General features: G+C 42.0%; 3 protein-coding genes across 4 annotated transcripts; 2 read left to right on the top strand and 1 right to left on the bottom strand.

Annotated features, from left to right (window-relative positions):
• The first annotated feature begins 1,643 nt into the window (after window positions 1-1,643).
• On the top strand, window positions 1,644-12,654 carry dbnla (drebrin-like a). The gene is made up of 15 exons (XM_063210050.1): window positions 1,644-1,987; window positions 2,421-2,476; window positions 3,487-3,599; window positions 3,784-3,858; window positions 4,341-4,490; window positions 4,730-4,807; window positions 7,547-7,698; window positions 8,119-8,173; window positions 8,751-8,816; window positions 9,173-9,284; window positions 9,582-9,701; window positions 10,056-10,178; window positions 10,668-10,777; window positions 11,157-11,244; window positions 12,355-12,654. The coding sequence occupies exons 1-15, from the start codon at window positions 1,905-1,907 to the stop codon at window positions 12,489-12,491; spliced, it is 1,518 nt and encodes a 505-aa protein (XP_063066120.1). The 5' UTR covers window positions 1,644-1,904; the 3' UTR covers window positions 12,492-12,654.
• A 2,214-nt stretch (window positions 12,655-14,868) lies between these two features.
• Window positions 14,869-16,804, top strand: LOC134457989 (cytochrome c oxidase subunit 5B, mitochondrial). The gene is made up of 4 exons (XM_063210049.1): window positions 14,869-15,013; window positions 15,455-15,525; window positions 15,714-15,813; window positions 16,476-16,804. Exons 1-4 carry the CDS (start codon window positions 14,917-14,919, stop codon window positions 16,586-16,588), a joined length of 381 nt encoding a protein of 126 aa, XP_063066119.1. The 5' UTR covers window positions 14,869-14,916; the 3' UTR covers window positions 16,589-16,804.
• A 2,431-nt stretch (window positions 16,805-19,235) lies between these two features.
• LOC134458815 (serine/threonine-protein kinase/endoribonuclease ire-1-like) lies at window positions 19,236-26,382 on the bottom strand. Of its 2 annotated transcripts, XM_063211217.1 has the most exons (6): window positions 25,146-26,382; window positions 22,366-22,529; window positions 21,970-22,190; window positions 21,369-21,498; window positions 19,811-19,914; window positions 19,236-19,694 (listed from the first exon to the last, which is right to left on the bottom strand). In XM_063211217.1, exons 1-6 carry the CDS (start codon window positions 26,254-26,256, stop codon window positions 19,565-19,567), a joined length of 1,860 nt encoding a protein of 619 aa, XP_063067287.1. In that variant the 5' UTR covers window positions 26,257-26,382; the 3' UTR covers window positions 19,236-19,564. The 2 variants fall into 2 exon arrangements, with proteins under 2 accessions (XP_063067287.1, XP_063067288.1); XM_063211218.1 differs by lacking the exon at window positions 25,146-26,382 and having other exon boundaries at window positions 22,366-22,557.
• Window positions 26,383-26,750: the final 368 nt, after the last annotated feature.

Below are 26,750 nucleotides of genomic sequence, written 5' to 3'. Positions count from 1 at the left end.
AAGCAGGAAACGTCCACAGCCAGGGAAGCTGACAAGAGAGGGCAAAGGGGTCCGTTGTCCCAGGCCCATGGATAGAGGAGGCCCAGAATTGGGTCCTCATTACATTGTATATCTTGGTTAGAGGGCCCTTTCAAATGACTTTGTCCTGGGCCCGACCAAAGCTGCCAGTGACCCTGTCCACAGCTGTCATGTTACTCATACGAGCCAAGGGCTCCAAGTCATTTATGCAAACTGGCGTCCTTTCCTCTGTCCTATGTCATCGTCGTCGACTTTGGTAAAGGCAGTTTGGTTTTTTATTGGACATTCATCTAATATTCCAAATATAAATCTCTTATCTGAAAAATAACTCTAGTTGTTGAATAAACTTTGAAAGAAAACAGCCAAATTTCTCTATGTGCCGCAAGGCTTAATTTGTTTTGATATCACATTAATTTGAATGTTAAAAGCATGTCCAATATAAAACTGACTACCCAAGTCGAGGGCAGAACAAACAGAGGATGTAAGGATGTGAGTTTGGAGACTTGACCTACACCCTTGGGGGTGGCTTGGATTCCTTCAAGTGTCTCCTGGAGGTCAAGGCTGCGCTGCTGACATCATGGTTGCTAAGCTTTAACCACAAGGACCATGAAGTGTTTTACAGGCCTACACCACAACAATGAAGTGGGGGTGTTTCTGTTCTTCCTTCTGGTTGCTGGGGAAAATACAGTACGAGGTGCAAGTAGTTTACTGGTAACAGTGCGTAACCACTGGTGTGCTTTGGTCATACAGTACAACAGAAAACTATGTGTTAGTAAACAAAAATGTAGAATCGTTTTTTTTTTTTTTGACAGTGTCATTCAAAATACATGTAAGCAGGGCCACTGACAGCTTTTGCTGGGCCCTGGACAAAGTAATCTAAAAGGGATCCCCATCCAATACATGCAATGCAATGGAAACCCAAATTTGGGCCCACACTCTACCTGGGCCCTGGAAAAATCACCCCTTTGTCCCTCCTTGTCATCTTCCCTTCATGTAAGTGACACACACGTTTGTTTGTTTTTTACTATTACTGTTGTGTCTTTTGGATAAAGAATTTATGGTGAACAATTTATGATGAATAAGACTCTGCACTCCATAATTCCACACTCAAAGAATATTAAAGATCCAGAACGGGTCAGAGCCACCCTTCTCTTTTGTCTTTCTGTGAATTTTGAATAAACACTTAACAACAATAATGATCTTGGCCAACAAAAGAATGTCCTTCATTCAAGTGATGCAGCAACAATGAGGGAGAAATGTGACCTATCTGGATTTGCTAGTTTGTGGAATTTCTGTCTGAGTTTCTGGTTCTTCTTTTGTCATGTGATAGGCCTATCAAGTACATTAGTCCTGTTCCTGCTCATTAATGGAGGAAAGTCTATAGTGCAGCTCCTCTTCGTTGATCACCAATAGAACATTCATTTATTTTCATTTATCTGTCATGAAATGTTACAGCCCATTTAAAAATACATCTATCTTCAGTTAGAGCCAAACCTCAAATATAGGCTGTCCTGAAGGTTCCCAAGAGATGCATTTTCTAAATTTACCTCTATTCAAAAAGAACGGGTAAATTAAATCAACAGTGAATGATTTGGCTATCGCATGGGCATGTCAAGCAAGTTCTGCTGCGCCGAGCTTGTTTGTGCAGATGGCAGATCTTCCGTGTTGCAAATGTTCACGAGTGAGTCGTCAAACCAGATTTCTGTAGGCAGGTCTCTCATTGTGCCAATGACAAGGTCTTAAATGCAGAGCTTACAGTCAACTCGGTGTTCTACCTAGTTTTATAGGCCAAGGCTACTCGATGGCGATTTGATATCGCTAATTTCAACTGTCCGACCGTGTTTCACGCGAGTTACTTTTACGAGAACAAAAGGACTTGACTTGCCATGTCTGTAAATCTAAGCAAAAATGGCACGGAGCTTTCTGCCGCGTACAATGAAGTTCTGGACGGGAAAAGAAGCACCAATTGGTAAGTGACCCGATGATTCTGGTTAGGCTAATACCAACTTCGTCGTTCAGATAACTACTTCGTGTAGCAAATGTAGTTGTTTCATTTTGACTTTCTGGGTTCTGTTGCATCCCCAAAAACTGAGTCAGGAATTCAGACTGGAACAATGTGGAGCGGCAAGAAATGGCAACGTGTTGCCAGACTTTTACGCACGACCCTCGCTCATTTTGTTGCAGACGCAGTATAGTTTTATTAGTAGAATGTAACTTGTTCGTTTGTGCATGTAAACATCTGGGGAAAATTCCAGGCTGAGAATGGCATGAAACGCAGAGGGTGTGGCATGGCATGTGGGAAGGATAAGTATTTAATTGACGCGTTCGGTTTTTTAAACGGGCTTATTATAGCGAGGTTCTAATTTACGTCCTCTGCACACCTTTCTCATCCAACCATGCAGGGCCCTGTTTACATACGAGGGGAACACGAATGACATCCGTGTGGCAGGAAAAGGAGGTGAGTGTGGCTTTGGCAGCAGCTTTGTGGGCCATCGCTATTTTTTGTTTTTAGAATAAACACTTTCTTTCCATGGCCCCTTCCGCCACACTAATGAGGTTGGAAAAGATATGTGCAGCGCGCCATCATCAGTAGGCCTATGCACTATAACTATCACTGACTTTAAATTGCTAGTCTACTAAATAGGTGTGTTGCCATATCCAGGGCCGCTGACAGCTTTTGCCGGGCCCGGGACAAAGTCATCTGAAATGGCCCCCTACCCAATACATACAATGTAATGGGGAGCCAATTCTGGGGCCCCCTATCTCCCTGGGCCCGGCACAGCATATCCCTTTGCCCCCCCCCTGTCGGCGGGCCTGGCCATATCCTTGCACACTCTGCTTACGATGATGATGGGCAAGGTGGACTCAGAAACTAAAACATCGTCCTCAGCATATTCCAAATGACATAGTACCTGTGTGCTCACTCCACATTACATCATTACTCACATCTTAAGCCTCCTGTACCTGTCTGAATCCCTTGATGTTTTTAATTGATGGGACACCGAATCACCATCTGTATCAGCACTGCGGTGTAACAACACTAGTCTGGTCTCTTCATACCCTCATACCAACTTTTTTCCCACACAGAAGACAAGTGTATATTGACTGGAGTGCAAGGATGGCAAAGCCAGGGTACAGGAACACTTTTTCATTTGGAGCCAAGGTTTCCATTTGGACTGTAGGCCTACTGTACATTTGAAGAGTTTATTTGCAAAACGGTGTATCTCCATTTTGTAGAATGTTGGGAAATTGACATTTTTGTATTGGGCATTCCATTGAATTGCATTGCAAAATGCATTTTATATAGGTTAAAAAAGTATGTTCTCAAAATATTTGAAAGGGTAAGAATTCACACATAGGTGATATGACCTCTGAACTGTCATTTTCAATAATAAAATGCAAAAGTCAAAAAATGGATATACATCGTTTTGCAAATAAACCCTTCATTTGCTCACACATTTTCTTTAGATGGGGGTCTGGAGGAGATGGCGGAAGAGCTCAACAGTGGGAAGGTGATGTATGCCTTCTGCCGCGTACTCGACGAGAACTGCGGGGTACCAAAGTATGTTCTGATAAATTGGGTAAGTGCTGTACATATATGGTAGTCCTGTTTTCCACTGTCCCTCTTACATGACCCTTCTTTACCCCTCCCCAATATAACCTCTAAGTCCTATCTCTGCCTATGTGTGTATCATTACAGCTGGTAACCTATGCTTTTCCTGAATAACGATGGCAGATCATTTCACCACTAATGTTGTGTTGCAGTTTGGAGAAGGAGTCAAAGAGGTCAGGAAGGGGACGTGTGCCAATCATGTCCGCTCGATGGCCAATTTCCTCAGGGTGAGCTCCGTCTGTGGTCTTAATCATGTATATGGAAACACATTTTATGGAATGCATGCAGGCTTAGAAATTGACATTTTTTTTGTTTATAGGGCACTTATCTAAAAACAAGATAATAGCCAAAGGGAATTTATCTCTGACAATGCATTTTATTGGAAATGTTTGGAGGAAACTTAGCCAGGGGGAAAACACATACCCTGGATATGGAGATCTACATCATGTAGCCTTTACTGAAGTGGTGGGGTGAATTTTCTTCCTAATGCAATTAAGTTAAAGCTGATTATTGTGTGTACTGTACATGTCAGAATCCAACTACAGTACTACACTCTTTTTAAAAATGATACGCATTATAGTAGATCTGATCATCGTCTGTGTTTTGGAGTGGCATTCATTCATTTTAATTCCTTTTATTAATCATCTCTACTGCTACCACCACTACTACTGGATCTGAAGGCAATGAAGTTGTGTGTGTGTGATTTCAGGGTGCCCACGTGACCATCAACGCTCGGTCAGAGGACGACGCGGACCCAGAGACGATATTGCAGAGTGTGGCCAAGGCAGCGGGTGTAAACTACAGCATTCACAAGGAGTCCAACAACAAATACAGTGACGCCGGCCCCAGAGGACCTGTGGTGAGACTTAGGCCTTATGAAGTATGGAGATAACCGCGTTGCTGGAATGTGCAGTGGCTTTATGTGGAACATTTAATAATTGTGGCTGCATGTGTGTGGGTACGATGCAGGAAATTGCTAGCATTAAAGGCTGTGGCCTCAGATTCATTGCAAACGGGAATACATGGTTGTTGTTGGGAATAACCAGATGCTGACACGTTGGGTTGTTGAAAAGAATGTTTGCTGTCTTTTTTTTTAAGGGATCAGTATATCAGAAAACTGTTGCCGCAGAGGAGATCAAGGGGACTAACAGGGATAACTTCTGGGCAAAAGCAGAGGTAAGGAGGATGCTCCTAAATCAGTGATGGGCGACCTAGATTCACAAGCTTACAATCCATTGCCAAATAACTTGATTTTATGTCCAAATAGGGCATGCGTACGGTGAAAACCAGGTATTGTAGAACATGTGGCACTGTTTTGCAGTTTCTAAATCCAAGTTGCCCATATGCAATTTGAAAATAGCGGGCAAACGTTTGGACACACCTACTCATTCAATGCATTCTCTTTATTTTTGTGACTATTTACAGTATTGCAAGCTTGTTTTTTTCTATTTTCAAGTGAAAACACCCAGTCAGTCAAGTCAATCTTAAATTGAACGCAAAAGTCATCCAATAACTCACTGGAATTGTAGAAGTGGTTTTTTGAGACGTTTAAACCTAGTCGTAGGTATGAGGCGCCGCCTAGCCAATATGTCAGGAATTGCACACACATCACCGCTAAACGCTTGCACGTATGTCAGGAATTGCATACACATCACCGCTAAAAGCTTGCACGTACATTACTTTTCCTCGCACATGCACCCGAAAGGTTTGCACGTACACTGTTATTTGCTTGCACACGAACAGGAAAACGTTGTGCATACGCCACATTTTCATGCACGCAGTAACAAAAATCTCACACACAAACTACTTTGACCTCGCACACACACCACTTTTGCCTCTCACACATACACACATTACACTCATACGCACAATACTTTTATTTGCACATGCACGCCAAACGCTCACACATAATTAGACTTTACTTCGCACATATCCCACTTTTCTATGCACATACACCCTTAAAGCTCGCACACATACCAGTGTTACTACGCACATGCTTGACTTTTCCCTCACGCACATACCACTTTTTTCTTACACATCACTACCATTCAAAATCGAGATTTCAGATGGTGTTTATGACAGGGAAATGGTATGTGTGCGACGAAGTTAGTGTTGTGTATTTCGAAGTCCGTTCGTCAGTCCGTTAAATGTGCGAGCAACCCACGTTCAGGCAAAGAAAGTGGGTTGGGCTGGTTTTCCGGTTGTTGTTTTTTCACTTCCTGTCTTGAGTGGACGCTAATATTTTTATTTCTGAAACTGTATCACCATTCATTTTATTATTTATATATATATATATTTTTTACATAATAGAAGGGTAACGTTCAGAATGGTCAGAATATTCAATGTTTTCTTTACTCGGTCTGCATTTGCATAATGAGCTGGCACCTGGGCGGAGCTCGGCCCTTAATTTACATGTTAGCTCGCACACACAACACTTTTTGTGTGACACACTACAACTTACATACACACACACACACACCACTTTCTCAGAGACACACAACACTAACGTCGTCGCACACATACCATTTCCCTGTCATAAACACCATCTGAAATCTCGATTTTGAATGGTAGTGATGTGTAAGAAAAAAGTGGTATGTGCGTGAGGGAAAAGTCAAGCATGTGCGTAGTAACACTGGTATGTGTGCGAGCTTTAAGGGTGTATGTGCATAGAAAAGTGGGATATGTGCGAAGTAAAGTCTAATTATGTGTGAGCGTTTGGCGTGCATGTGCAAATAAAAGTATTGTGCGTATGAGTGTAATGTGTGTATGTGTGAGAGGCAAAAGTGGTGTGTGTGCGAGGTCAAAGTAGTTTGTGTGTGAGATTTTTGTTACTGCGTGCATGAAAATGTGGCGTATGCACAACGTTTTCCTGTTCGAGTGCAAGCAAATAACAGTGTACGTGCAAACCTTTCGGGTGCATGTGCGAGGAAAAGTAATGTACGTGCAAGCTTTTAGCGGTGATGTGCGAGGAAAAGTAAGGTACGTGCAAGCTTTTAGCGGTGATGTGCGAGGAAAAGTAAGGTACGTGCAAGCTTTTAGCTGTGATGTGTATGCAATTCCTGACATATTGGCTAGGCGGCGCCTCATACGTAGGCACTTGTCAATACAAGCATTTTGCAAACATTTTCTTGATCTGATATTGAGTCACTTAGTCTGTAACCAGTTACTTAGAGAAGTCACCTGTGTTGGAGGGAATTGGTGGCAGAGTTTTTCGCTTCCACTTTTACTTTTTATACCACTGTTCCACCTATAACCAGCTATGTTGGACAAAGAGAGTCATTACCAGATTGTCTTGCTTATATTTGCAAATGCCTAAAACAAGGTTTAAATGTCTGCAATGCCTTGTTCTACAATTTTAATTAGTTATTGGATTTCAATTAAAATTGACTTGACTGACTGGGTATTTTTACTCGAAAATCGGGGGGGAAAAATAAGCTTCTTGAAACCTGTGCGACTGTTGTGCTATGTTGACGTCAGGTGGATAGACCGCAGACATCTCTGTTGGACAACTGCAAGAATTGATACAGTGTTTTTTGTTAGGCGCATAATTCTACATGTGTTCATGCACAGTACTGTCCTCCGGGAACATGTACAATGTCCTGTAAATAGCCATGAAAATGTGGACCATGCATTGAATGAGAAGGTGTGTCCAAACTTTTGGCCTATGCAGTACATGGTTCTAGAAGATCGGTCACCGTTTCCCAATGTCTAGTGTGCGGCCTTCGAAGTGTGTCAGCCTTCATAGTCACGCCCAGTGATTGGATACTCTTTGGTGAACTCTGTGGAGTGTCCAATCACTGGGCATTTCACGCACTACCAAGGCTCACACACTTGACATTGGGAAATGGTGTATGTCTCATTGTTTCAAACAAATCTTTTCACACTGTACTCTTGTGGCCGGCCTTCTGAATTCAGCAAGACGAGAAGAACCGGAGGCTTGAGGAACGCAAGAGGGCAAACGAGGAACGACAGCGTTTGGAAAAAGAGAGGCAAGACCAGGACGCCAGGGAGGCGAGTGAGCGGGAAAAGAAGCAAAAGGAGAGAGCCAGCCAGATCGACCAACAGAGGTAACCACTTCTGTCATGAGAGGTCTACCAGGTCACTCCTACCTAGACTACATGATTTCTCTTCCCTTTTTGAAACGTAACAGGATCGAGAAGTGATCATATGATGCTGTTTGCTGTTCTGAGTTTGTCCTGTCATAGTGAGTGAAAAAATGTCCCTGATAAGACCATGTAGTTGAAGATGGTACACGTATCTGAACGGGAAGCACAAGCTTGGATAATGCGTACCGCAAAATATCGCGCACAATTTCTTAGACCCTATATCATTGCTATTTTGTACCTAGATTACAGGAATTAATACATTTTACTCTACTCTTTTCTAGATAAGCCTCAGAAACTTTAGTAGTTATGATGCTTACGGTATGTTATAACCTCTTTATGAAAAGCAAGAGGAGTAAGATGTGTTTCTGTTTTTCTTTCTAGACAATTTGAGAAGAAGATGGAGGCTGAAAACAAAGAGAAAGAACAACAACAGTTGGTGAAGTTGACTTGCCTCTGCTTCTTACTCTGCCCTTAGGGAAATGCCACATCACCATCTTCTTGTCTTGATATATTGTTTAACTTGGCCTTTTCTCAGGGACTGATTCTCTTACAGATAATACGTTCTCTGAACATTTGCTGAAAACATTTGTAACAGCTATTGAACTGTTCACATTGACATTTTGATGTTACATGACTTCAAAAGTGGAGAAGACGTGCTTACACACTATCGCCTTAATAGGCTATTGTAACAGTTCTTAACTGGGGGCTGAATCCCACATTAAACGCGAATGAATGAATGAATGAATGAATGAATGAATGAATGAATGAATGAATGAATGAATGAATGAATGAATGAATGAAGCGAAGGACAGCACTCTTCAGATTTCTTTGTTTTGTTTATTCGCCCACGAACGTTTCAGGCAGAGCCCTTCTTCAGCGTGTAATGATGTTTGCAAAGTTAGTGTAAAATGCTCATGTAGACCTTCAGTACAAGAATGAACATGTAGCCTACTGTTGTACGTGTTCATTTCATCATGATCTACTTAGTAATTGTAATTTTTTGTCTCTTTCAGGAGAGTCAGCAAGAGACATCGGAGAGGAGGGGAATAAAGAAAGCGGAGTCTGTGCAGAAGGCAAATGTAAGGAAATGACTGTTGTCTGTGGTGGGAAACATGGTGAACCATTGATGTAGAATTGTGCTGCAACCAAAATCATAAGTGTGAAATGTTGTTCTTACTTCAGAGGGACAAATGCAGGTTGGAAATTAAAATAGACAACTTGTATATTTTATTGTATGATTGTATGTGACATATTTATTATATTTGTACATTTTAATTTAGCCTTTTTAAAATTTGATATTTTATTTCGTAATTAAGCATCTCTGGTGGCATACCGCCACAATTATGCGCTTATCCTGCAGTGAATGCCTTTTATAGCTTTTCAGGTAGAGCTTCCTTTGGTGACAATCTGTGTGTTGACTTTAAATCTCTTTCAGGAGGCTGCGTCTCTCATCTCCCAGCGATCTCTCAACCCGAGAGACATGTTTAAACAGATGGAGAGGGGCTCGTCTGGCAGCAATGGGGTCTCCACATCTGCCTCCCAGCCTGGTAAAACGCAGCCTCATCCTCAACTGCCTAACCTCTTCAGGGTCATTGTAAAAAAAAAGTGCTGTAGTTTACACCAAACTATTAAAATTGAAGGAAGCGTTACACTTTTTTCACGTTATTGAAATAAAAAAAGGCCTTTTAAACCAACATGTTTTTTAAAATAGTTTTATATTGTAAACCGTGCACACGTACTGTTTACAATGTAGATCACCTGCAAAATGTGTGCAGTTGCATGCACAGAGTACTCTGAGTAGTCTGCTGATGTATTCAACAAGCTTATTTCTTTAACTCTTATAGGGCGCCTGAAAAGCCCATTCCTGTCCAAACAGCCCAGTGAAGAGGCTCCCACACCTCTGCCTATCTGTGTGAAGAAACCAGACCCCATTGGATACCTTATCGAAGACACACCGGCACCTGGTAGGATTTCATACATTTCCTTGGTTATTGAATTCCTGATGCCTGGACCTGCAGAGTTATCCTCGCCAGAAGGTTTCTGTTTAACAAAATGTGTTGTACTTTAAATATACTTTAATTTGTCTATCTTTTTTAAAAATCCTGTAATAATGTAATAATGTGTATATTTAGTTCCCCAATCACCCACCCATCTACATGTACTGTAGGTGATCAAGACATTGAATATACAAATTTGATAATAAGTCACAAGCAGAAGGCACATGGTATAACAACATCAATATGCATATAACAAAAAAACATTAATGAAAATTAAACCACGAAAACGGAAACAATCTTGTTGTCTTGATGTTTTGACAGCACCTGAACCAGAACCAGAACCTCAGCCTGTCGCTGAACTCCAACCTGAACCTGTACCAGCGACCTTCACTGACGATCAGGTTACGTCAGACTCAGTGGAGGAATTCGATGATGAATGGCAAGGTATTATATTCTTGAAATTATTTTCCTCACCAAAGGAGTACTATTTCTGGCACAAATAATACTTCACAATGACTGAATGGCTCTTCATTGCAACCTATCCAGTTTCACAAAGAGTGGTGTTAGGGAAAATGTTGTCCTTGTTTTTAACTTGCCCTGCTCTTATCTTGAACCTGTGTGCTTAAGAGGTGTGGAGGTATGAAGTATAATACGAGCATGTGATCCAGTGACATTGACAATGACATTTTTTGTCCCCTCCTGGCTGACCTCTTTTTAAAACTTTCCCTCACCTTTATTTCACTTTTGCCAAGTAATGCATCCAGGAAATATTTAGTCAGCACAGGCCCTCTCTGTTTATCCCCTCCGGCTCACAATGTATCCATGCCCACAAGCCATATCTGGAACTAACTCTTTGAGTTTTCCTGTTGGACTCGTCAGCTTAATATTACCATACCTGTATAATGGTTGGCCTAATATAATGATGCCTTACAGATTCAGGATCAGAAACAGCTGGGGAAGCAGAGCCGGCACAACCTGACGTGGCGAATGAACAAATCTACGAAGATGTAGCCGACTATGACATCTACCAGGATGTTGCAGAGGTCAGTTTTTGTTCACTCAACTGAATGCAGTGTAGTGTACTTTGCATAAATTCACTGCAACAGCTGTAAAATGTGTGGCTTCGAAACAACTAAGGCAATGTATTGCATGCATCTTTTTTTCAATTGCTAAACGTACTCTGTTTTTTACAAGTAGCCTGAACAAAAACATTTGTTGTAGCGACTAATGGCAAATAATGTGTTTATGAAGTAAACAAATAAAATTCTTAACCAAATTTAATTTAAAAAGATGCATTCATGTTGATCTCATACGTAAGGTTGTTGGTAAGCAGCAGTTTGCAATGCTCTCGATGAGTGAGTCAACAGGGCTGGTGTTGTCAATAAAAATGCCTCACGACCTGAAAACACTGCTCTTGTTTAGGAAACCCAGGAAGCAGCTGAGCCTGCTGTTGTGAATGAGGAGGCTGGGAGTTCGGTCAGTGCCAGGGCTCTGTATGACTACCAGGCTGGTGAGTACATGTTACCAGGGAAGCCAACCGGGGCAAAGGTGTCAGTTGTCCCGGGCCCAGGGAGAATGGGGGCCCAGAATTGGGTCGCCATTACATTATATCTATTGGGTCAGGGGCCCTTCCAGTTGTCTTTGTCCCGGGCTTGGCCTAAGCTGTCAGCGGCCCTGCATGTTGCGAAGGTCATCCTGCACAGTCCTCCACTCAGGGCTCAAACTTGCGACCAGAGATATTGCATAAAGTAAGAGACGGTTCAAGCCCATACTTTTCTGGGATCCATGTGACAGGAAATGAACTCCCCTTCAGTAGACCAGTGAAGGCTGAGAATAAATGGGGTTCCTTTAGCGCTGTAGATGGCGGTAGCGCACATCTTATACAAGCCACCACCAAACGCCAAAGAAAGAGCGAAAGAAGAGGGGACTGCACCCCCGTAGGAGACCAAACTTGAGCACACCCATTTGGTAGGCATGGTTTCACTTTAGTCTACTAGAAAATCTTTGTTGCGACCTCACAGCAAATAATAAGTTTAACCAGTGAGCTGAATGGTCAGACCAATAGCTCAGTCAGCAAGTGCCTCTCTACTGTATGAGGCTTCAGGTTTACATACCACCGCTGTACTGTGCAAGTTACATACAGTTACGTACAGTTTTCTGTCACATCACCACTTCACCACCTATCACTCCATTTATGTTAACACCAGACTGTGCATTGGACTGCTTACAGTAGAATCCAATTTTATACATGCCACAGAACATTTGAGCATGCATTACTAGAGTGTAGACTTTCCAATAGTCAACAAATTATCCATTATTTGTTAGTTGATTGAACTTATCGATCGACTTACGACAAATTAATGAGTGGCGTTTTTTGCTCATCATGACCCTTCATGAATTTATGCATTGTTGTTTAACATTTCTAACGTTGGTCCTCAGTACTGTACATTAGCCTACAGTACAGTGGTCTTGTGTTCTCTACTCTAATGTGCTTTTACACATTATCTTTCAAAAATCTATGGGTTGTCTTTTTTTTTCACGTTAGTACTTTTATACAAATCTGTATAAACAGTATGTCTGTAGTGTACACACTCAACTTCTGCACGTTATCTTTTAACAGCGGATGACACGGAGATCACCTTTGACCCTGATGACATCATCACCGGAATAGAAATGATCGATGAAGGATGGTGGCGAGGATACGCACCCAACGGCCACTATGGCATGTTCCCGGCCAATTATGTTGAGTTAATGTAAAGAACGATTGTACCAGAAACATTTGAAATCAGAATACAATGTCACTGATGTCCACTTTAAATCACCTGAAGAAAGCATGTGGTGGAGATTATTTTTGCACCAGATTGTACAAAAAAGGGCAATTTTAATTCATTTGAATAATAAAAGTATACTTTGATCATTGGTGAACATCTTTTTTTGTTTCTGGAACCAGAAAGACCAGATAGGTTATGCCTCTTGTTATGTTGTGATTGTTGCCACTTTCTAATCAGCTGTTTATCTTTTTAATTAATGTACTGGACATTTTCTGTAAATCATTTCTAAGAATTGATTGAATATGGTAGTTTAAAGGGACAGTGCGTTATTTTACATAACGCTCTTTTTCAGATGGTTTTTGATGAAATGCAATTGTTACGTTTAAAATGTGGATATGATGGGGGAGTTATGGCGCAAAGTGGTGCCAAGCCCCCCACACACCCTGCACTCCCATGCCCATGGGGACCCAGGTTCGAGTGCGATGGGTAATTTCCCAACTCTAGCCCATTTCTCTCTCCTGTTCTTTTCCCGTCTGCTCTTATACTGTCTGTCAATAAAGGCCCCAAAAGCCCCCAAAGTACTTGTTAAAATGTTGTCACAGGTGCACATGCTGATGATCCAGGGGGAAAAACATTACTGTGACACTCTCCCATCTCTACAATGGCTGCACTGGAACAATCAACTCACCTTAAACGTAGAAAGCCATGAAACTCACAAAGTAGTAGTTCACGATACACCCTGATACCAAACACACTGAAAAATATGCTTTCCAAATGTTTTCTTCTTTGTTGTAACATGGCATGTCAATGTAGGTTACTTTGTAGTTGGACAAAACCTGTAGGGAAGCGAAGTAAGGCAGGGGTGGGAAACCTTTTTCATTTGAAGGGCCACTTCAAATTCCTCCAAGAGCTATAATAGTCCTCCAAGGGCTGTACTATGAACACAAACCAGGATTTCCCCTTGCACTATTAGTTGTATATTGAAGGCATCCACCTTTAAAACAGACCCCACCTTCTCTGAAATATAAATGGTAATTTGACTGCAAATATAATTTCTAAAATTCCTTTACAAAACGTCATATTTCATGTGAAGATGCATAACATTAAAATTCAATCGGCCCTCGAGACATAGGTTCCCCACCCCTGATGTATTGAATGATGCTGCAATGCAGGAAAAGCCCTCACCAGCAAAAAAAGTTTTCAATACCATCTTTGTTGTCCAATTCCATACTGCGATCATTGAACACATACTTGTTGATGAAGGCTGAGGCTTTCATGTGGCCAATGCGTGGCGTTTATCTTTTTGTTGAACATTCTTGCCCAAGGCATGCCGGCCTTTTTTGTGGTAACTTGGGATATCACCTGAAAGAAAGAATGAATGAATAAATGTCTTTATTGTCATTATACAGGTAGAACGAAATTAGTTAAGTGCAGATGTTCCCGGTGCCTAAAAAAAACATACAAAAGTATAAAACAATAGGTCCACTAAAATGCTGAATAAATGACTACAACAGACACAGACAAACCATACACATACAATAAATCACACAGTGTACGTCTTAAAAATGCTATTCTCTGTGCAAATTTTAGAGAGAGAGAGAGAGAGAGAGGAAAATGGCATAAAGATCCACTCAAAAATCAGTTTACAAAAAACAACATAAATCACATAATCAATCACCAACTTGGAGCCCTCTTGCAATGTTCATGAACGTTCGGGGCCTCTGACCCAATAAACAATAAAACTCAAATAAATCAACAGCAAAACACACGAAAATCATTTCATTTCATTTCATGTCCTCTATAATCATTGCCCTAGACAAGAGTATCTTAGACCTGGCATGATGTCAGTTTTCATAGGAGGTGTAGTAGTGTTGCCAATGTAGGCCTTATGGCTTTGATTATTAAATTCACATATCTTATGGCAGAAATGTCAACACGGTGGATAGCGTCCAGACAGAAAAGGATTGCACACCTGTCCTGTGCTTAGTAACACCTCTGACAGCCAACGTCTCAATTGGTTTTCAGTTCTCATGACCATTCTCTAATAGTATGTTCAGCTATTAATAATAAAAAACAAAACAAAAACGACAGCGAATGTACTGCCCACAAAGTCCTAAAGTTTCCATACTCAAGTTTTTTTTTGAGGTCTGTGCTACTGCCTTGTCTCTGCGCTGTGGGGCCCCGATGCATCAATAGGAATTACTGATATACTCAAGGAGGACAAGCTTCGCCTGTTATCCAATTCTAATTATAGGAATGATATGGAATATATCCTATGGGTGGCTCTGTATGGCATGTAAGGGCCTATCATGGGCCTCATATGTCTGACGTCTAATGTAGGCGACGGGTAAATAGGGTACGTGCGTTGTGGTACGTCATCAAGCCATACATTGAGGAACATCGCTGAGAAGATGGCTGCAAGGTTACTTCTGCGAAATGCCGTTCGGGCTTCAACAACTCTCCGGGTCACCCCGATGAAGACCCTGGCCCGTGGAATGTCCGCTGGAGGTACATCTGATGTTACTTGGACACAGCTGACCGTAGATGTATTTAGCATCACCAACAGCATCCAGTTGAAATACAGCCAAGGGCAGTCAATGGCACGCCGATAAAGATGCCTAGGCGGCTGCCTTGCTAACTGATAGGAAATGGCTAACTAGCTGATTGTAAATACCTTTTTGTTTAACGTTCACAGCCAGCATAAAACAAGATTAATATGTGATCTTAACTTTAAAGGTTTGATTGTTGGAGAATTGAGTCGTTGGACCGACCTTGAGCTAAAAGAAAATCTAATAAAAGGATTTTTCTTTTCGCTAGCCTACTGACTGGAATGCTAGTCCTGTGCGGCTATTGGGTAACATCATCACACGGCAGTGTGTCTGTTGTGTTGGCTAATGTCGGCTCAAAATGTTTCTGACAATATGACACTCCTAACTTTTTATGTTTAAGGCATTCCTACCGATGAGGAACAGGCCACCGGGATGGAAAAGCTGGTTATGCATGCGACGAAAGATGGCAAGGTAGGGCAACTGTAAACAAGTTACAACACTGACCTTATTTCTTTATTTATTAATATGCCTGTTGACAAGTGGTCCTCTATAGATAATTGTCCATCGTATGTCTGCTTAGTCATTGTAAACATTGTAAATGGATGAAAATGCAGAGTCAGACTCTACAATTTGACATTTCTCTCCCCCGCTGTGTGAAGGACCCATGGAGCATGTACAGACCAAAGGAGTATGCAGGGTCTAAGGAGGACCCTCATCTTGTTCCTTCCATCACAAACAAGAGGATCGTCGGCTGTGTGTGTAAGTCTCTTTTTTTAAATTCAACAATGAAATGGACTACTCGGCACTTGTTCTAAAACATGCCCATAATGGTCATGCTGAAGTGACCAAATTAAGGTCAAGTGTCAACTCACTGTCACTAAGTACGTGCATTGGCTCGCTCTGGCATGTTGCCAGGCTGCTCTACATGATGTGCTACTACTAGACACTACAGCCTAGTGCAGTGTTTCCCAACCAGGGGTACGTGTACCACTAGGGGTACACGAGCACACCTCAGGGGGCACTTGAAAAAAATGTAATAATAACAAACATATGGAGTGTAGTCACAGTGGGGTAGAGGAACACATGTAGAGCAAGAGTAAGGGGGGTACTCATCACATGACATAATTGCTTAGGGGGTACGCAGGATAAAAAAGGTTGGGAAACACTGGCCTAGTGGCTTAATCTGTCATACAACGACAGGCCACGCTGACTGGTGTGGGGGGTGTCAGGGCAAAGGGGTCAGTTGTCCCTGGCCCCAGGGCGAGAGGGGCCCCAGAATTGGGTCCCCATGACGTTGTATGTGTTGAGAGGGGGCACCTTTCAGGTGACTATGCTCTGGTCAAACCTGTCTGCGGCCTTGTATGATGGTGGGAAACTGTCTCCGGAGTAATGTTGTTGTTTGCCTTGCTTCTGTCTGTTAGGTGAGGAGGACAACACAGCGGTGGTGTGGTTCTGGCTTCACCAAGGAGAGGCCCAGCGCTGTCCCTCTTGCGGAGCTCACTACAGGCTTGTTGCCCATGAGCTCCCCCACTGAAAGCACAATTAATTGCGTTTCTCTGTGTGTGTATATAGCAGTAAGTCTCCTGAAAAAAAATATTAATATTAAAATGTTCAGTCCAGTTTACACACTTTCAGTCAACAAACGGGGGTCAATCAGATGAGGAGGAAATGTCTTTTATTGCAAGAGCCGGCTTACATGTGTTCACATAATGTATATGAGCTCCTACCGATTATTAAAATATCAAAGCTATGGTTTTTTTGTCTGTTTTTATTGTTGGTGTTAAAAACAATTTTCAGAAGTTTTACAAAAACAAGTTTCAGGGTTCCCACTGGTGCTTCAAATGCTTGAAAATGCTTGAAAAGTGTTTTCAAGGTTGTGAAAAGGCTTGACTTTTTGGTGAAGTGCTTGAAAATGCTTGAAATTTGTGTAAAGTAAAACTCAGTAGGCCAAATAATAGAAATAAATTGTTCAGGTACATAAAAAATCTGAGGTAGTGAGATGTCAGACTGAATTTGCCATTCGACAGCCTAAAATTGATTAGAATACAAAAAATTGCATTTAAAAACACAATTTCTGGGGGGGACCCCCACACCCCCTTCCTGTGACCTATTACAGGTGCTTGGAAACGGAAAATTTGGTCCTTGAAGGAGCTTGAAAAGTGCTTGAATTTGTTCATGAAAAATCTGTGGGAACCCTGAAGTTTGAGAAAAAATTGTGTCTTTATTATAAAGGGGGAAAATGTGCAACTGGTGTTGAGTTGTGAGCACATGCAGGGAAAATCCACTAGGGGTCACTGTGTTACCAGTTTCTCCAGAGCCATATATTAAGACGGCTCTGAGTTTCTCCAGAGCAGAGTTTCTCCAAGTGTCGCATGAGGACACTGTCGCATGAGCACTGGTTATGTGTGGATTTTTTTTTCATTAGGTTGACCTCGACCTGACAATACTAGCCCAAGATAATACTGAACATTTTTCTTGACATGAGAGATTTGGGGTCAGTATAGGAAAGGTTTCTCATCGTCCAAATGGTTGGTTTTGAGGAATTGAAGTGTTGAGTGTGAAACACAAAACCAACTTTTGTAATATGAATTACTCTTAATTGTACAGTGGATGTAGTGGATGAGATGCAATCATGAAAATTGGTTTGGGTCAAAGATGATTTCAGGTTGGTGCTATAGGCAGACAAGTGCAAATACTTAAAGGTGCACCGTGTAATATTTGTAGTAGTTCATTTCCAAAATCCATTCACAAATGTTACCTTTTTAAGAAATACTTACCACCACCATCAAATTCTAATTATTCAGTGTGACTGAGAAAATTGCACTTTTCATAGGCCTACATGAAAAGGGGGGTCTCTTCTCCATGGTCCAATATTTTGAATTTCTAGAAAGACATTTTTAGCTGCAAAGCTTACTGTGCTTTGGTCATAATAATAAATATTGATTTAATATTCAGAAAAAGATCGTATTTGGCAAAAGGCAGCACAGTTTCAATGAGCTGCATAGTTGCAATACCTACTCTGGCCATCCTGTGCCACCATCTTGCACGGTGCACCTTTAACCTGTAAAAGGTCACTGATCCTTTGTCAAGGTGTGTGTTCCAATAAGTGACCTTGCGTCCTCCACTTGTGCTTGTGGCCTCGTACCAGAAAGTAATATGTCATGATGACATCACTGACAACAGCATTGTATTTCAATATCTCGTAAAAGCTCAAAAGTCATTGACTCATTTGCAAACTGGATGGTGAATGAAGAATAGTCCCCCAAAACTTGTTTTGGCTGGGTTGACAGCGGGGAAACGTTATTGTTTTCTCCACGGAGGAGGGGCCAGAAGGCGGGGTAAGGCCACAAGCACAAGTGGAGGACACAAGGTAGCCACAAGGAGTCATTATACATTATAGCAGACACTTCAATCCAAATCGATTTACTGGGTATTGGTACAGTCCCTGGAGCAATGTACGGTTAGGTGTCTTGCTGAAAGGCACTTAAGCTATGGTTTGAGTCAGTGCTTTAAGTGGCAAAAAGTTGCCAGTAAAAGAACTGTAAATTCACTACCATGTGCAGGTATTGAGTAAAGAGTCACGAGTAGGCCTAGTCTCAAAATTGGGAAGTTCCAGGTGAGTAGCCTACCCGCCCACTTAAAGCATAGGAGCAGCACTGTTTCCAAGGAAATGTTCCCAGTGCCTCATGTCAAAAAGGCAATAAAAACAAATTCCGCAAGAGACGTCCATTATTTCTTTGCAAATCACAGTCAGAAGTCACTAGAGTCAAACTAAAGCTGCTAAGTCAATTAGCGGACATCATCTCATGCAGACGGTTTGGCTATCACAAAATTATGCGATACTATCTCGTAATTTTGAGATCTTATCACCAATGGGGTCTGTACGATGGCGCATTGCATTCACTTACTAATAAAAAAAAATCACCATGTTATCTCATAATTACGAGAAAATATCTCATAATTATGAGATAACGTGGTGATTTTTTTTATTATTAAGTGATGCAATGCACCACCGCACAGACCCAATTGGGTGTGACACGTTTGTACTACTTGTTTCATGTGTGTTCACTCTTTCCTCCCTTTTCCTGAAAAAAAGAGGAGATTCGAACAATATGGATTTTCCGCAGAGAATCAGATATTTATTGTGAATAAAGTAAACAGATTTTGGAGGCTAACCCATGTATAGCCTACAACAGTAGGCCTACAAATTGACAGGAAAATCACATCCAAAATCATGTCCTAAAAATCTAAATAGTCAGAGTTCATGATCTTTACAATCAATAATTTGGCTTGCAGAAAACACCAACCATCAATGAAATAGGCCTACAATGAAATATAAGAACAAAACAATATAGCCTTAAATACAAAGCACTTGTGACTAGATTCTGAAATATGTTAACTCAAAAAGTACTTTACATTTGCTCAAAAAGCACTTTTGAATTTAGAAGTAAAAATATGTGGCTTTTATAGACAGACAGAAGCCAGTCGGTGGCTGCAGACTATACGTTTATTATGAAACATTTAAGAATTTCTTCAAGCTGGGTCTGGAGTTCCAGCCTTTCGCTTTGGCAAACTTGTAGATACTTGGAAACAGGTCAGGAAAAAGGCCCATCAGGTCAATCTTCTCTGCATCCTCAGCACTGACAAATATGTACAAATTCAGAGGTCAGTTTGAAACAAATGGCATGTAAGGCCTATACAACACTAACTGCACTTCAGGGTTAATGTCTTTTTTTCTGCCTCGCAGGCTACTTACTGGTGTTCGTAGAGGTTGCGAATGAAGCGCAGCAGAGCCAGTGTGTTCTCTGGGTAGGCCTTCCTCTGTTTCTCATCCATCTTCAGCACTATGTCAGGGGGGAACTTGTGGAAACAAACAGGCACAGGTGAAAATCAAATTGATGTAGTTTAATACTGTCTGCTTATGTAATGCATGTATTGTTAAAAACGAAAGTTTGTGAGAAGCTTAATGAAATTTGACGTGCCCTAATTACCAGCTGCATTTTATTCTCTGCTTAACCGTCATTCATCGAATTCAGGGAGAAAAGATAGGTGCGCCTATTCACCCACCTGAAGCTCATTCTCCGCTCAGCCATCATTCGGTCGGTGTAATTTCAGCACACTGACATTTGGAACGCCTCTTAATTAACTAACCTACACAGTATTTATTCTCTGCTCACTTGTCTCCAGTCAGAAATTTGCTTTCTCGCTCGCACCACCTCCCCATTCACCTCCCTTCCATCGCTGTTTGGTAGATTCATCAGGCTTCCTGCCCTAGCTTCCTCTCCAATTCACCTTACTCCTTTGCTCTCGGACCATCATCGGCCGGGGGGTGTCCGCTCAGAGCTCACACATATCTGCGGGCGCAGATACTGCCCGAGCTCTCAGTTGCACTCCGTATTCCCGAGCTTGAGAATGTCTACTACGTAGACATTTCTCGGCCGTGGCAGCACTTCAGCACCACGGCCAGCGATCTTGTCCCATACGCAGCCTAATGCAACTATCTCAGCTTCTCGAGTGCAGGGGTCCGCGTGCGTGGACTCCATGAAGCACTTTTGATGATTGGTCCACGGCTTGGACAGCCACTCTCTTACGAGAGCTGCACAATCAAGAACAATGTATGTATACATGATTAATCCAAATTTCAGATAGGGAACTAATGAAATGATTTACGTATGGAATAGCCTAACGGCCGACGAGGCAGAAGTGTTCTAACATTGTCTAACATTGGCTATGATTATGCCCTCGACTGTAAGTCACTTTGGTTATAAAGCGTCTGTCAAATGCAATGTAATGCAATGTAACAGCCCGGTAGCGCAGTTCAAGTCCATTGTTCCCAAGTCCTTTTTTCTGAACTTAAACGTGCATCTATCGTCTATGAAGTCGTGTGTGTGCGTTCATCTAACTTAGATGTTTGTTTAGAATACTAAGGGTATATCATCCATATGATTTCTACAGGGTTTTCTCAGAAATATTATCAGCATTCCAAACGAATATTCTAGGGGCGACTAAGTTACAGTAGATTCACGCATGCATAACTTTATAGGTGTCCCGTTCTCGGGTAATAATGGACACCTGCTCAGCCAAACTGAAGCCATTTCGTCTGCTCACAGGGTGATAAATGGATTTACATTTTCAGCTTGTGTTTTAAATTTTATGCATTTCATTTTTGCTTATTTATCTTAAATATGGCTTGCAACCACCATTGTAGACATTAGTTTACACATTGAATTGTATTGTATTCTGCCTCTACAGTTGTATGACTTCTTGTGCCCACCTTCTTCACCCGAAGTCAAAGTGTCTTTAGTTTAGCTTACTTTATCTCTCCAGTTGTGGAAGGTTTTATCCTTTGTGTTTTCCTCAAGTTCCCTGAGGAGCCTTTCATCAGTCCTCCTGAAGTTCTCCGCTTCAGTCCCATTTCCAACCTTTGTCAAATATTCCACCCTCCTGAAGAAGGAAGAGTCATTGCAAACAAAAAGTCAGATTTTCCAAATCCTCACTACTCACACACTCCACTTGTCCTGGTGTTTCAAATATTTCTAAAACTTTTCATACTCCATAGAGACAGTCGAGAGTGAATTTAGTTTAGTTTAGTTTCTTGGTTTATTTGACAGGGGCCATGTCAGTGGTATAGTCTACTTTTTTATGGTGGGTATACTGTATATTTGAGCATTGTTTTAAGTGGGTATACTGTGCATATTTTTGCTATTCAAAGTAATGGATCAATCAATTTAAGTGGGTATACTGAAGTCCCTGAAATTTATAAGTGGGTATACTCCGTATACCCGCGTTTTACGTAGACTACACCACTGGGCCATGTACAGGACAGTTCCCGTACCAGAGTTAGCTACAAAGCTAATTTGCATCTGTGGTCCCTGGGCAGTGGGCAGTTAAGCAGTTTAAGTGAAACTGTCAAACCTGTCACTGGTCCAGAAGTAGGGGTGAGTGAGTGTTTCCTCCACTCCTGGCCTCTCACTGGGTTCAGCCTGGATCATCCACTCGATGAGATCTTTCGCCAGCTCATCCTCCACCAAATCAAGATTGTACTTCCCGTCCAGAATGTTGACTTCACAGCGAATTCCTTTCCCAAAAGGATGATGCCCACATGACAGGATGTAGTATATCAACATCCCTGCAACCTGAAAATACAGCTGATTAAAAATACAATGCAGACCCAATTTTAAATGTTGTCAAGAGGAGAGAATACCCCACCAAGGCCTCTGGGGCCACCAAACATGTTCTTCAAAGGTTGAAGTGATTATCACTTCATCACGTGTCGTGTGCTGACCCCTGAATAGTATGGAAAGCACTCACCTGGATATCAGAAGATCTCTTGAAGCCACTGTCAGTGTCCTCTTCCAATACTTCCCGGGATTTCCAGCATTTGGTTCCTGCTGGTGTTGTCCGCAGTGTTGTTTGCCCATCATTCAGTCTTCTGCTGATACCGAAATCAGCTAGCCGTGCTTTTCCTCTGATATCTGAAGGAGAGAAGATTGTACTGTATGTAACCACATAAGGCTAATATAACTTTCACTCAACCTCAAGTCAATGGAGTTGAGAAACATAAGGAACACAGTGACATGTTTCTGTGCCACAAATGTGCTAACAGAACCAGATGCACTTTTATGACATACTGTAGTTGTCAATGTACTTTGATCTGCTTGTCCAGCACTGCTATATAATTGTTTATCTGGCACCTTTTATGAGATGAGAAAATACACCTACACACAAAAAATGTTTTAGCATATTGTATCGGTGAGCTGTAGCCACTTCAAAAGGAGCCCATTCTCGGGAAAAGCAGCTACATGCTTCGTGGTACCGCTACGATATAGCCTCATTTTTCGTAGTTGGGCAACGCGCGCTGTCGTCGAGAGTGGGTGAGAGAGTATGGAAAGCCAAGAGTGTCAGATTCGCATCAAATTAGCACGTTAAGATTGAAATTCGCCCGTTTTCCCGAAAATTTGCCGCTTTTTTCGCAGTCTTTCACAAACAACGGCCGCTCTGTACGTGCGCCATCGCCGACGCCCGTAGTTTCATGTCAAAGCGCGCGTTCCTGACGTGCGTCGCTACCAAGACAACAGGCGTTGAAGACGTGCGTTTTCGTAATATTATAATAATGTCCATCCTTTTCCGAGAGCCAATGCATTAGAAGTGGTTGCGGTCAATCGCTGATCAAGACAGCCAGACAGTTCACACAATGCAACTGTTGGTTCATATGAAATGCATGGATATACAGTATTTCAAATTTTTATTTTAAGACTTAAAAACAAATTATTGGTTCACAACGAAATTACCATGTAACAGGTTGGACTGGGTCCCCTGTTAGTGTGAATGTTGTAATTGAAAGCAGCCGCCCGTGTGGGCGAGGGCGGAGCCCTTCCGGTTAGTATAAATTGCCTACTATGTTGGCTGTTAGCCAGGTGTGGCTAACCTCGGTACCGGTTGGCTCTTGGAGAAGCCCTGTACGCTGGGTGCAGTAGGTGATGTTGGGTTCTGGACACATACTGGAGCGCGCACTAGAGCGCAGCTGAAATGCGGACGCCAGGTGGCTGCGTGTAGCCTAACCGGCTTGAAGGTAAGACCTTCTGCACTGTGCACCTGGCGATTCTCAATTATGTTTGTACTGTGGCTAACGTGATGTTGTTTCGCTGCAGCATTACATGGTCAGAAGCAATTGTCAACCGTAGGCTTCCAGGCTCGGTCCGGTGCTTCCCAGTTGCAGTTTAAGGTCATTTCTAATTTATCATCGCTCTGTGCCAGTGGCTTTCACGCCACATCTTACACATTGATAACGGCATTTCCCTGGCATTAACCCAGTCTGTCTTGTGCTTCCTAGGTTGAGCACATATTGTCAATGGGCTGGGGTGGGGGGACGCCGCCGTCTTTTCCCGGTGTTTGTGCTTATTATTTTGCCCTTTTACCACCACGAGCTCTCTTAGTAGTGGCAGGTTGTTGTTCTTTGCGCAGGTGCGCGACGCCTTCGTCTTTCAGCCATACGGTCTGACACGGTCAGCTCCAATCACCCACCCCTTGGACAAGGGATGAGTGATTGGAGACTGGCCGGTTGAGATTAGTAGCATCATCGTGTAAACTTATTGGTGAGGTGTAGATCCCCTGAGTGGTATAGCAGACCCTCTGCCAATAGGCCTGATTTGATAAACATAGGCTACCTCTTCACTGTGAATCATTTCAGTGTGCTGTGACTACTTTTGTTTATTTTGATTATGTTTTGTGTGTACATTTTTGATTGCAGTGTTCTTAGGCATTCACAGTGCAGTGTGTAGGTAACACGCTCAGTAAATTACCTGTACTAGCCTACTCAGTGCCTGTTTCACGATATCTACCTGTATTGACTTCAGTAGAGTTAAAACTGTTTGTGTATATGAACTAAAGTGAACTTTTATTTTGAATACAAATAAGACTGAAAGCAGAAGAAAATAAAAACTATTGTATGTGCAACAGCTGTGTCATCCTTTGTCATCTAGAACCTGTCGGGGAAAATTGTGTTTTTAACATCTGGGTTGTCTCACCCTTTAACGAGACTGGCGTAGTCACCTTTTAAAACCTAATTACTTAAAAGTCTGTAATGTAACCCCACTCGGTTACACATGGAAAATTGTGGGAAATACAGGAGACTGTTGACCAAACTCTTCTACTGAACTGAACATCACGTTTCTTCCGTTTCATTGTCAAAATGGCGCCCGTTTAGTGTGTGAAGTGTCCATCGCACTTTGGTCACTATATTACAGTGCATAGGGCGCTTTCAAAGTAAAATTTTGTTAGTTCAGTGCATTGAAAAGCGCCCGGATGATGCCCTAACAATGGCGGAAAACGCAGTGCTTGAACGTGGTATTCAATGTGTTAAAATGATTTCACAACTGAAATGTTTCTCTTTCCCTATGGTTTAACATATGTCGAAATGAAGTTGCTGCTTCAAAATCTTTATCAGAGATAAACTGATGTAATGATTTTCCAAAAGGGTGCCCAAACGTACTCATACCACTGTATGACACACAGTGCAGTTCAGGGGGCCTAAGCACTACAATATAGTAGTAGTAAGGACTAGTTTTAAATGCAACACAAAATGTTCTTACCAATCAAAACATTTTGAGGCTTGATGTCTCTGTGAAGAACTTTAGTGTCCTTATTGTGGAGGACTTCCAAACTAAGAAGGACTTCCTTCACTTTTGTCTTCAGAATGTCCATCCTTTCCTGAATGTCCTTGGGTAAATGGTGGTTATTTTGATCTATATACTCCTCCAAGGTGTACTCACAGAGCTGTAGGACTAAGTATCCAAAGTTATCATCCTCAGCAAAGTCAACATATCGCACAATGCTTTTACTTTCGAGCTCTGGCAAGCGCAAGTACTCTTCCTCATGTTTGAGCAGCTGGTAGTTCGACTTGGTCATGCGCTTGATGGCAACTTCAGTGCCATCATCTCTGAGGCCAAGAAAGACCTCAGTCCCATCACTACCTCTTGCAATCAGGTAGTCAGGATTGATACAATAAGTGAGATTCTTCACCGTTTTAACCTCTGTCATTCCCATACTAGCAAGCTTCTCCAACTTTGTCCTCCAGCGAACACTAGACTTTTTCCATCGCCGTTGAGTAGTTTTCGTTTCCGTAACGGAGAGGAATGGTGTAACACTTGAACTTTCATCGGCTGAGCATGATTCTGCAACTGAACTCATTGGAACACCCCAGTCAGCAGTGGCTTTCATTGATCCAGACACATAATTTGTGAGACTTTTCTTCTTTTTCTTCTCTTCATGGTGATCTATAGTCTGGCCTTCAGGGCCTTGGCCTGATAACCTTTGATTTAGATCTCTCAGTGTCTTTTTCAAGGTGTCATCCATCTGCCCATCCACAGCGTTCAGTGTTCTTTCAGGTACTGACGTAATGCCAAGGGCTTTGATAATCTCAGGTAGACCCTGATATGAATGTAGGTGTGCTATTATTCTGTATGTGTATGCCCCAATGACGTCTGGGTACCTTGGATTGGTAAAGGGGGTTATACTTCTGCACAACTTCTCGACAAAGTGAACATCTGATCCGTCTTTCTGCTTAGGGGTCTTTTGTATGATGATATAGAGCAATTCAAGTAGTAAAGTATTGTGTTCAAGGGAACCATCCAGATCTGGTTTGAGAAATTGCAGTAGGATTGGTGCAATGTCATAGGTGAACTTTAAAGGGATTTTTTCCATGAGGCAGAAAGCTAAATGTAAATTTGGAAGAATGCAGGCAAACGCTGCTTTTGGTAGGCGTAGGCGATCAATTGTCCCCTCTAAGTATCTTTCCACATTTTGAGATTGTTTCAGCCATTTAATGGCCATTTGTTGGTATTCTTCAGCATCTGGACCAAGATCTTTGGTCAACCGGTCAAACAGGCTTTCTTGCGAATATGGGTGCGCAACCAAAAAATCATTCTGGTACAGCTGATAGATTTCCTCTGGGCGCTTCTTTTTCACAGAAAGTGTAAAACTGAGAAATAATGCATATGTGGACATTTGGTTATCTTCTAAAGATAACATCTGCAACATTTCTAAGAGTATCATTGTGCTATTGTTGTCATTTGCCTGATGTATATAATTCCAATCAGGTGCTGCCCCATATTTGAGCAATTCTTTTACCGTATCCTCCCTGTTGTTCCATGCCGCTTGTAGTACCGGAGTTGGCAGTCCCAAGTTAGGGTCAGCTT

The sequence above is a fragment of the Engraulis encrasicolus genome, chromosome 11 (assembly GCF_034702125.1).
Source record: "Engraulis encrasicolus isolate BLACKSEA-1 chromosome 11, IST_EnEncr_1.0, whole genome shotgun sequence".
Lineage (NCBI taxonomy): Eukaryota > Metazoa > Chordata > Actinopteri > Clupeiformes > Engraulidae > Engraulis > Engraulis encrasicolus.
This window is presented reverse-complemented; position numbering and strand designations above follow the sequence as displayed.